We start from the raw sequence: 11151 nt of genomic DNA on the forward strand, positions 1-11151 counted from the left end.
AAACCGACTCCAAAGCGAAGTCGCGATGGGCAGCCGCGGCGGCCGCACAACCGAAGCCGCGCTCCCCTTCCAGCCTCCCTCCAGGTGGCGCTGCAGGAACAACTCGCTTTCCGAAAGGGAGTCGCTGCCGTGCGGCTTCCCCGGGACGCTCTGGAGCACCGAAATAACCGACTCCTGCGGCTAGAGAGGTATTTTCCAGGAACCGCCCACGTCGCCGCCTGAGCACGGCGCACTTCCGCTTCCGGCTCGGTGTTCCGGAAGTTGCTTTCTGAGAGAGAGTGTGGAGCAGTGTGGTGCTTGTGAGCTTCCAGCATGGCGTACCGGGGCCAGGGCCAGAAGGTGCAGAAGGTGATGGTGCAGCCCATCGTATCCTGCTCGATGCGTGAGCGTTAGCAGCTTTGGGCCGGGAAATGAGGGGCGAAGGAGGAGACGGAGTAGGCCCGAGGGAGCGGAGTGCGGCCGCTCATCCCATGAGCCCCTGGGGCGGCCGAGGCTAGGAGAAAGCGCGGGGAGTTGAAGAACCAGTTATGGGCGGGAGGTGGGCTCGGGCAGACCCTGCGCTGGAGAATGCGGTCGTGGTGGGGTGAGCGGGGAAGACGACTTTAATTATATACTGACTGAAAGCGGGTGTTGCCGCGTTCCACCGGCAGGGAGACCTCGGCGCGGAAGAAACTCCCGGAAGATGAGAGTGGGGAGCTATTCCTTTACAGTATTTAGTGATGTCCTGATGGGTGTTTGGACTTGCCAGGTGGCTCAGAATCCGTCTGCCGATACGGGAGACGGGGTTTTGATCCCAGAGTGAAGAAGATCCCATGGAGAAGGAAATGGCAGCCCACCCCAGACTTCTTACTTGGAAAGCCCCATGGACAGAGGAACCTGGGGGGCTACAGTCCATGGGGTCACAAGCGTGGGACAGGACCTAGCGACTGAACAGCAACAGTGGGTACCTAGTTGGGCACTTTCTTTGCCTAGGCACAGAGTTCGCGTTCAGAAAAATGAGATGCGGGTAGATTTAACGAGTTCCAGGAAGCAGAGTCTATGCTTGGCGTGTGTGTGTGTGTGTGTGTGTTTTTTCCTTAACTCTTGCTGCAGAATCTCATCTTCAGATACTTGCAAAATGTAAGTTGTTCTCTGTTTTATTTTCAAGTTAAAGGTGAATTTATTTGGCTGTTTGTATCATTGTTCTAGAGTCAAAAAATGAAACTGGAGATTGGGAGGGCATTTGAGGAGAACCAGTGCCAGGAAAGCTCTAAAGTGACAAAATGGTATGTAGCCATGCCATGGGCTTCCCTGGTGGCTCAGACGGGAAAGAATCTTCCTGCAATGCAGGAGACCCAGCTTGGATTCCTGAGTGGGGAAGATCCCCTGGAGAAGGGAATGGCAACCCACTCCAGCATCCTTACCTGGAGAATTCCATGGATAGAAGAGCCTGGAGAGCTACAGTCCATCGGGTCTCAAAGAGGTGGTCATGACAGCCCCTAATACAGCCATGCCGACTCCAAGCATGCAAAGAACTGTGTTGTTACTACTTTGCAAGACCAAAATTAATAATTTCGAAAAGTAATTACTGGCTGATATGATAGTGGCACTTGGGTATTGGTACTTTCCTTGGGATATGGCAGGAACATTGGACCCTTTCCATGGCACCTCAGGATGAGACACTGGAAGAAAATTTCAGTCAGCTTTTTCTAGGTCATAATGTGGTGTGTTAAGCACTTTGGGAGGTGGAGACACACTTATTGATAGAAAAGACACTGGAAGAGGAAGATTGGAGGGATAGGTTCGGAGGATTTAGTGAACCCTTTTACTCCCTTTCCTTTGGAGGGATTTTTATCAACTCAAAATTTGACTTGGCAGAGCAGAGTATTTATCCCTGAAAGAAAATGTGTTTCCTGTGGTTCTGATTTTAGTATGTGACAACTTAATAGAAAAGCATTAATTTCAAGCTGTTGTAATTTTTAATCACAGGAATTGAGGGTCTCACTGCTGGTTATTAGGGCTTCCCAGGTGGCACTAGTAGTGAAGAACCTGCCTGCCAGTGCAGGAGATGAGAAGAGACTCGGGTTCCATCCCTAGGTCAGGATGATCCCCTGGAGGAGGGCATGGCAGCGCACTCCAGTATTCTTGCCTGGAGAATCCATCCCTTGGGTAGAGGAGGCAGGCTACAGCCCATGGGATTGCAAAGAGTTGGACACGACTTACGCATTCCTGGTTATTAGGTGTGAGATGTGGAAAACTGAGATGCTAGAGAAGACTGTCTTGCAGCTGGAGTTTGCTCTGGTAGATAAGAAAGAAGCCCTTTTTGCTATCTTGTCACAAATTTTCACTCTAAATATATAGAGACTACAAGCAACAGAAATATGATTGAGTCTCAAAAACACAGGAATATTATTATTAGTTTCAGTGTAACATTTATTAAGTGAGAATGTTTCCTGGTAAGTAACTTGTCTTGGCTTTTATTTGTCAGAGTTTTTTAGGAGCCATATTTGTCTGTTGTTTGACCAAAGTGTTTACTTTGTTTACTTAGTTCTTAACATTTCTGTTTTTCTGATTATTTCAGAGATCGCGGATTCAGGTGTGGCTTTATGAGCAAGTGAATATGCGGATAGAGGGCTGTATCATTGTAAGTACCCAGGATATTTTATATCAGAGCATTTTGTTCAAAGAAAAAATTTCCTAAAAGATGGCCAACAGAGCAATATACAAAAAAATCAAAGACCCAACTCACGGAAAGTCCTTCAGGACTCACTGTCCTTGTCTCATTGTTCTACTTAATAGGGATTAGGTAATTCACAAAAGAGAGGGAAAATTAATTTTATTAGATAACTAAACAGTATTAGTCTTTAAAAGAGGAGTCATAAGAAATGAAAAGGGAGAAAGATGAGAATTCTTGGTTAGTGATACCTGAATAGAACTGGGTGGGGTAGTTAAATAAGATGTCCAAGGTAGCACAGTAACTTAAATAATGTTATAAAGAAAGAAAATATGGGTGGAAGTGTTATACTAAGAGTCTGGTATTTCTTTTAGACAGTATAGTAGATTCCATCAGTAATTTCCCCTTCCCCTGTTTGTTAGTTGAAAAAACAAGCTTGGTGGTTGGTAATGACAGTGTCTTTGTGGGAACATGGGAAAACTGAGTAGGTTATAAAAGATGTGGATGATGACTTTTTGGCATAGTTAATGAAGTCTAAAGTCCCCAAAGTTCCAGAAGTAATCTGAAGTACATTCCCTCTTTCGTTGTTATTTAAAAAGAGACTTGGGGAGTTTCCTAGTGGCAAAGTAGTTACGGTTCCAGGCTTTCAGTACTGTGGCCTGGGTTCAGTTCCTGGTTGGGGAACTAAGATCCTGCAAGCTGTGTGGGGCACTCCCCCTCCCCAAAAAAATAAGAAGAGGCTTGAGATGTGGTGTTTCAGCTGGAAGATCAGTGGAGAGATGAGTTTCTGAACTTGGCGTTTTTATATATTGCCATATTAATTTAGAACGGTTTGGATATGATTTTACATGAAGATGACACTCAATTGACTTATTTTTCTAGGGTTTTGATGAGTATATGAACCTCGTATTAGATGATGCAGAAGAGATTCATTCTAAAACAAAGTCAAGAAAACAACTGGGTAAGAATATAGATGGCCTTGAAGAATTACAGCTATTTTTATTCACTTGCAGAACTGAATGAATTGCAGCTTATTTCATGTTTAGATTTAGTTTGTATTTGAGAAATTATTTGGGAGAGGAGCCTGGTGGGCTGCCATCTGTGGGGTTGCACAGATTCGGACACGACTGAGTGACTTCTCTTTCACTTTTCACTTTCATGCATTGGAGAAGGAAATGGCAACCCACTCCAGTGTTTTTGCCTGGAGAATCCCAGGGACGGGGGAGCCTGGTGGGAGGCTGTCTATGGGGTCGCATAGAGTCGGACATGACTGAAGTGACTTAGCAACAGCAGCAGCAGTATATTCTTAATCATCTTTTGCCACTTATTGTTTATCTCGCTCCATTTCTACTTCTGTCTCTCCAGTTGAGAGCTCTCACCAAGGTTACCAAAGGCTAATGGTGTTAAATCTAATGGTCCCCATTTTATTGAGCTCTAAACAGCATTTGGCTCTGTGATACTGTAGTCAGCTTTTCACTTTTCATTACTGGTTGTTCCTTTTCCACTTCTATATATTCATTCTTTAGAACCCAGCCATTAAATGTGTGAGTTGCTTAAGTCTTGGTTCTCAGTCCTCCTGTCCTCAATGTTATTTTTCCTAGGTACTCAAGACTGCACTAACAGTTATATTTATATGTTGACCTGCAAATGTTGATTTGTAGCCCTAGACCTCTCTCAGCTTCTTCAGTATTTCTACTTGGATGTCTCAAACTCTCCTCAAAATTAGCATATCAGAATCAAACTCAATTCCAAGGCCTGACACACTGTTTAGAGCTATTTTAGTGTTTCCTGCCATAGCAAATGGGACCAGTTCTGTTCAGTTTACTAATAAATTTCTCTGCAACTCCAATTTGCTCTGTAGACTCCAGTCATCTTTTTAAAACACTGACCTGAATTTGTTATCTCTTTGCTTGAAATCCTTTGGTGGCTTCCTGTCGCTCATAGGATAAGAAAATCTTTAATGTATCCGTCAAAGTCTTTCATGATCTGGCTTTACCGCCCTCTGCTCATTTTGTGTCACTCTGTACTTCATTTTCTGAGGATCATCCACACTTTTTTCAGTTCTTGGAATCTGCACGTTTGTCTCGTCATAAATTTGTGTGTGTGCTATCCCCTGTGTCTTTGGGACTCAGGTCAAATACCACTTCCTGCCAGGGTTAGGTTTTGTTTTGCTTGGGGTGGGGATGGAGGGAGGGTATGCTGTGCTGAATTTGTAGTAAAACATTCATTTTTGGGATTGTTAGTGTCTGCCACTGGACCACATGCTCCACTAGTGCCTGAGTCCTCTCTGTTTTGCTCCCTAATATACTTAGTGCATGCCACATAGTAGAGATTTTAAAATATTTGAATAGTGAAGTCAGTTTCTTGACCCATGTTCTTTAGGATTTATGGCTTCCTCAAGGCTTAAATAATTTCTGTTAAAATTCCATTAAGCTGAGGTTTATTTAGGCATTTTGTCTTTAACCGTTTAATATCCCAATTGATAGCTCACTAGTATTTTTAAAAGTGGTAGTTTTCAAGTGCCTCTTTTTTCCAGTCCCTGAGGATTCTCTTGAGCCTTATCCTAACTGTGTACAAAGTAGATTCTGAGAGTGGTATAATGTTTTGCTTAGCTTCTTCCTGCCTAGGCTTTTTGAAAGCCTGGATTTTTCAAATATAAACGTGTCTTATCAGGAAGTGCAAGCTCACCTTACTGACATTGTTTATAAATTATTTGCAAAGTATTGATTGCTCATGGTAATATCAACTCTGTAAAACAGGTTAATATTACTTCTTGTGGAATTGCTGATGGTGTTGATTAACATTTCTCAAACGGTTCTTTTGAACACCAGTGTTCCTGCAGATATTTATAGATATTTCTCAGGAAGAGTGTCCTTTGCTCAAACAGATTTAGACAGTGTTAGGTAAAACTTAAACAAGTTTGTATATCACAGGATGGAATCCTTATTAAGAACTCTTAAGATGAGGTTATAGTATGCTGCTGCTAAGTCGCTTCAGTTGTGTCTGACTCTGTGCAACCCCATAGACGGCCGCCCACCAGGCTCCGCTGACCCTGGGATTCTCCAGGCAAGAACATTGGAGTGGGTAGCCATTGCCTCTCCATGAAAGTGAAAAGTAAAAGTGAAGTCGCTTAGTCGTGTCCGACTCTTCGCAACCCCATGGACTGCAGCCTACCAGGCTCCTCCATCCATGGGATGTTCCAGGCGAGAGTGATGGAGTGGGTTGCCATTGCCTTCTCCATATAGTATGCTGCAGTTCCTAAAAAACTCATTTCTCAGCTTCTACAAAATCAGCTTTAGGAAATGTTGGGATAGTTGACGTAGTCTACAGAAACTGTATTTTTCATAAAATAACATTTCTCTGCCTTCATTAGGTTATTGTTGGAAAAGTGAATATGTTCTGATAGGCACAGCCTTTCAACATTGGAAAATGTCACATAATTTCACAGACGAGAAGGCATTTTTAGAATCACTCAAGAATGATCTAAAATTCTGAAGCTAAAAGTTAGTTTTCTGAGTGACTATTAATGGCTGCTGCTTCTTTTATTTTTTTTTTTTAATTTTGTGTTGCAGGTCGGATCATGCTAAAAGGAGATAACATTACTCTGCTCCAAAGTGTCTCCAACTAGAAGTGACAGATGAAGTGAGAAATTGTTTGGCAATACCAAACGATTGGGTTTTTTAGGTGTCCTTTGATAGAGATGCAGTTCTTTTTTTTTGTTTTGTTTTTGTTTGTTTGGTTTTTTTTTGAGATGCAGTTCTAAAACGTGTATTCATATTGTTCTGCTCACCCTTATGTTACTACCAGACGACAATAAATGCTGTGGGACTGTTTGTATCAAAATATTCACCTTATTTTTTCTGTCCGGTTACAGAGTTTTTACGTAATGTCGCTGTTGGTTGTTAGTGTTTATTTTAAAGTTTTCGGAGGGAGGGCACTTGCCCTGAACATTTGTTTTTCACAGAACTGGGATTTGTAGATCCTTAAGGCAAAGACAAGGAATTCTACCTGATATGACTTCTGATACTGGGTGGTGTAGCAAGGGAGCGTTCACAAAAGTAAAGATTATGGTGCTAATATATGTTTTCATCATCAGTTCTAATTCTGGAAGCTGGGACACCAGGGCTTCTAGCCGCATTATGTTGAGAACATTATAAGGGTTCAGTATCTGCTTAGCACTCTGTTAGAGTTATTGTGTGAGGTCTTTGTGTATTCTTTTATCACTAAGATCAGAATGTGAGGAATATTTGGATGTAGACAAAGAATGAAGGTTTTAATTAAAAAGGGGTTCTGTTAAGAGCTAACCAGAGGGAGACTTTGTGAGATTGGTAATCTGAAAAAGACCCATAGGAAACACTGGTTAACTACTGTTAGGCAGAATAATAGAATGTTAATTGAAGAAACACCTCTCATACTCTTTATCTCCAAGGATTTTGGTTCCTCCCCCAGTAATTGCTTGTTTCCTAATTATGTCGTTAGTTCTTGCTTCCCCCAATATATCAGGGTTGTTTGATTAGAATTCTTCTATTAAATGGTTATTGAGCATCTGCTATTAGTTGAATACATACAGTGAAACAGACGCACAAACATAGCCTCGATACCAGGTACTAAGTATTACTTACACCAGGTACTAAGTATTATTTAAGTTGAATCTTGAAAGATGAATAAGACCTGCCTTAAATTCTGATAATGGGCAGTGTTACTAAGGGTAGCTGAGGAAGAACCAAAAAGTCCAGTTCTTGTTTTTCCAGATGCCTGTGAGGGTGATACAGAACTTTTCTTTAAACTGAGTAAAAGAATCACTTTGTGAGGTAGAGAAGATTTGTAGGTGAGTGTAGAAATCAGTCCAACTTAGACCTCGGCATTTTAGCTGTCCCACTCTATTTAAAGTTGTGCCTTTTCGGTCATGTTTTCTGAGTAAAGGGCTGGTTTTGCTCTTTTAACATATCTTAAGTTGGAAATTCTATTGAACCTGCTTTAGCAGGCAAAGGAAACCTCAAGCGGCAGAGGGCGTTGCAGCCCTGAGACTGCCTCAGCCTTTCTGGTGAAAAGCTTTTTGAGAGCAGAGCAAAGACCTCCCTGCAGCTTTCTTGGCACCAAAATAGCTGAGAAGAAGGATAAAAGCTGGAGCAATATAATCCCTAAGAAAACCTGCTGGCTGCTTTTTCTTTTCCCCATGCTGCCTTTCTGACCTGCCCACCCTATGTAAGCAAAGCTGTTCCTGCTGTGGCTTATTCTGAATGGCTCAAGACATGGAAGTGTCTATTTTTGACAGAGCAAATGATGATAGTGAGAAATAAAGGTACAGTGAACTCTTAAAATTGAGCTCTGTATTTAGAAATCCCTGCTTGCTTTCCTGCTGTACTGGAACCTGTGGTGTTTGCTTTTTAAGTTGTACTTTTCCACAGTCTGTAGATCTTTTCTTCCAACCAGAATTTATATTATAGAAGGCATTGCTCTCTGCTTCATTAAGGTTATTAGTATGTGCTGCCGGGAATCTGCTCTTGGCAGCTCTTGGTATTTGAGCAGTTATTTTTCTGGAATGGTTGGTTTCTGAAGGGGTGTTGCTAACCACTCAGTAACTCTCATAATATTGTTGAAGTGAAGGATGGGAGGAGAATAGCCTCTGAGACAGTAAGTGCTGATTCGGGCCTGGTGTTCTGTTAGTAGTAAGCAGGGGGAAAGAAGGGTCAGAATAGTTGGAAAACGCTGGAATTCTGTATATGCAGGCACTAGCTGTTCTTGAGTCACATTTGTCAGTCTCAGGATTAGAGAGTGGCTCTCTAATTTGGACTAAGGCATTACTGCCCAGGAAATGCAACAGGCATTTCCTGGGGGAAAGCCTAACAGCACCATCTCCTGTTAATTGGTTGACCCAGGATCTTTTTCCTTATTAATTATTCCATAATTTATTATTCCTACTAGAACTAATCATAACCACATAGGAAAAAACATACCAAGTGAAATTTTTAAAACTTGAAACTACACAGGAAGATGTAGAGCAGAGAACAGCTCCCCCCTTTCCCCATCAGTGTTCATGAAAAAACACGGTTAGGAGTTGGATGCCTTCTGAGCTCTTTTTTAATGTGTATAGCTTGGTTTCTCATTTTGGTGTTTTTACTTTAAAATTTCTTTTAATTAAAAATTTTAATTTTGGTAAAATACACACATATAATATTTGCTATCTTAACAGTGTACAGCTCAGTAATGTTAAGTATATTCACATTGTTACACAGCCAATATTTGGAACTTTTTTTTATCTTACAAAAATCAAACTAGACCCATTAAACAAGAACTTGTCACCCCTCCCTCCCCTGAGCCCCTGGTGACCATCATTCTTTCTGTTTCTGAGTTTGACTAGGTACCTCATATAAGGAGAATGTGTCAGGATTTCCTTCCTTTCCAAGGATGGATAGTATTGCCTGTATGTATACCTTATTTTGTTTATACGTTTAACTGTCAGTGGGCATTTGGGTTGCTTCCACTTTTTTACTTATGCTGCTGTGCATCTTGAGACTCCACTTTCAGTTCTTTTGAGCATATGCTTACAATTTTTTTTGAGGTACCATCATACTATTTTCACAGCATCTTCACCATTTTACTTTCTCATAATTAGTGCACAAAGGATTCATTTTCTTCACTTCCTTGGTAAAACAACTTTTTCAATAGAGAAGTCTGACTTTTTTGGCCAGGCAGGCTACGTGAAGGGGATGAAGCAGAGGAGTGGTCCCCATGCTGGCCCGGCTGTGTAGGTGGTTGTGTGACGGTCTTGCCCTTGTGGATGCCCACCGTGCTGCCCGTCTTAGGCGGGATGATCGGGTCCTGCAGGCATCTTTGCCGCCTCAGGCTTCTCCTTGGGTGGTGCCTCCCTCTCGGCCTTACATAGGTGCTGTAGCAGGGAGTGCTGCTTCCTCGCCAGGCCTGGCTCAGCAGCTGCTGGGCCCTGCGCAGCTGCACCATTTCCTTGTAGGGCAAATTGCAGAAGGTCTGACGCTTCTACTCCGCTTGTGCAGCCTTGTGGATTCTTACAGAGGCAAAACTTGCTTTTGAGAGCAGTCATCCTAACGGTTGTGAGGTTGGGGCTTTGGTTTTCATTTCTATAATAATTAGTGATGATGAGTATCTTTCCATGTGTTTATTGGTCATTTGTATGTCTTTGGAGAAATGTCTTAAATAAAGTGCTCTTCCCATTTTTAAATAGGTTATTTTGTTGTTGTTAATTTGTACTAGTTCTTTACATATTCTTAAGTGATTTGCAAATATTTGCTGCCTTTTCACTCTGTTGATTGTCTTTTAATACACAGTTCCAAATTTTGATGCAGTCCAATTTATCTGTTTTTGCTTTTGTAGCCTTTTGGGGAGGGGGTTAGGGGCTTGCCACACAGCTTGTAGGCTCTTAGTTCTCTGACCAGGTATTGAACATGGGCCCTTGGCAGTGAAAGTACAAAGTCCTAACCAGTGGACCACCAGGAATTCCCTGTTGCTTTTGTAGTGTCATAGGTATCTTTATCTATGTACACATGCTCTTTGCAGCTTCACTCTTACCAACAAAACTTGTACCTAGTTCCATGTTAAACAGCTGTGATGTATTCTAATATATGAGTCTCTCAATTTAAGTAGTCACATCCTATTGATAGGTATTTTAGGCTGTTTCTTATTTTTTGCTGTTAAAAAAAAATTGTAATTGACATTTTTGTGCCTGTTTTTGTCCACTTAACATTTCCTGAGATGAATTCTTAGAAGTTGAATTGCTAGATCATAGGATATGCACATTTTAAAAAAACTCTAGGTAATTTTAAATTGCCTTCAAAGTACTTGTGAGAAAATTGTTTTCCTCATACCAGGCAACCATCAGGCAGCAGCATTAATGAAACACACAGGCTTATTGTGAGGATACTATGAGACAATGATTCCTAACATCCTAAGGATGCTAGAGGAGAAAGATGGAAGAATTTGATCTTTGATGAACTTGTACCACTGAATTAATCAACTCTGAAACTTCCTTGCCACCTAACTTCTTATGTGAGAGAATAAAATTCCTGATTGGGTTTTCTGTTACTTAGAGCTAAAGCATTGTAACTGAGTACAGTCTCAGAACAGGGTTACTTGTCTTCAGTACCTCTTAAACTTGGAGGGGATTAGTTGTTTTACTGAAGATTTGTCAAATGCCAAAGTTGAGAGGTTGGCAAACTTGGATCTATATGAGGGAATACAAACAAAATGATGTGACTGATGTTATTCTATAAAACAGTAAACTTCCTTAGTTAAAATAATTTTTGAGAAAAATGATACTGGATCATCATGTCTGGAGAAATTACTGTCTCTGGAGTACTGGCAGAGTACCCTCATTCCCAGGGCCATCTGAGTTTGAGATGTTTTGCTTGGCTGAGAAATTGCAGAGGAGCGAGGGAGAGTTATTAATAACAAGTGCCTCCTTTTGATGAACTGTGTTACTAAACCAGAGATGGTAGGAGTGGAGTGGGAAAGGGAGGATTTTC

General features: G+C 41.6%; 1 protein-coding gene across 3 annotated transcripts; it reads left to right on the forward strand.

Moving 5' to 3' along the window:
* The first annotated feature begins 248 nt into the window (after positions 1-248).
* On the forward strand, positions 249-9851 carry SNRPE (small nuclear ribonucleoprotein polypeptide E). 3 transcript variants are annotated; one of them, XM_004013549.5, is made up of 5 exons: positions 249-366; positions 1093-1119; positions 2561-2623; positions 3536-3614; positions 6226-9851. In XM_004013549.5, the coding sequence occupies exons 1-5, from the start codon at positions 313-315 to the stop codon at positions 6279-6281; spliced, it is 279 nt and encodes a 92-aa protein (XP_004013598.1). In that variant the 5' UTR covers positions 249-312; the 3' UTR covers positions 6282-9851. The 3 variants fall into 3 exon arrangements, with proteins under 3 accessions (XP_004013598.1, XP_060251977.1, XP_060251976.1); XM_060395993.1 differs by lacking the exon at positions 249-366 and adding an exon at positions 524-709; XM_060395994.1 differs by lacking the exon at positions 1093-1119 and having other exon boundaries at positions 249-348.
* Positions 9852-11151: the final 1300 nt, after the last annotated feature.

This window comes from Ovis aries, chromosome 12 (assembly GCF_016772045.2).
Source record: "Ovis aries strain OAR_USU_Benz2616 breed Rambouillet chromosome 12, ARS-UI_Ramb_v3.0, whole genome shotgun sequence".
NCBI classification, from domain to species: Eukaryota; Metazoa; Chordata; class Mammalia; order Artiodactyla; family Bovidae; genus Ovis; species Ovis aries.

Bases quoted from the DNA above. Each gene is read 5' to 3' on its own strand.
- SNRPE (XM_004013549.5), top strand. From the start codon at position 313: ATGGCGTACCGGGGCCAGGGCCAGAAGGTGCAGAAGGTGATGGTGCAG. The intron at 2,624-3,535 runs GTAAGTACCCAG...TTATTTTTCTAG, and splicing joins GGATAGAGGGCTGTATCATT to GGTTTTGATGAGTATATGAA. The intron at 3,615-6,225 runs GTAAGAATATAG...TTTGTGTTGCAG, and splicing joins AAAGTCAAGAAAACAACTGG to GTCGGATCATGCTAAAAGGA.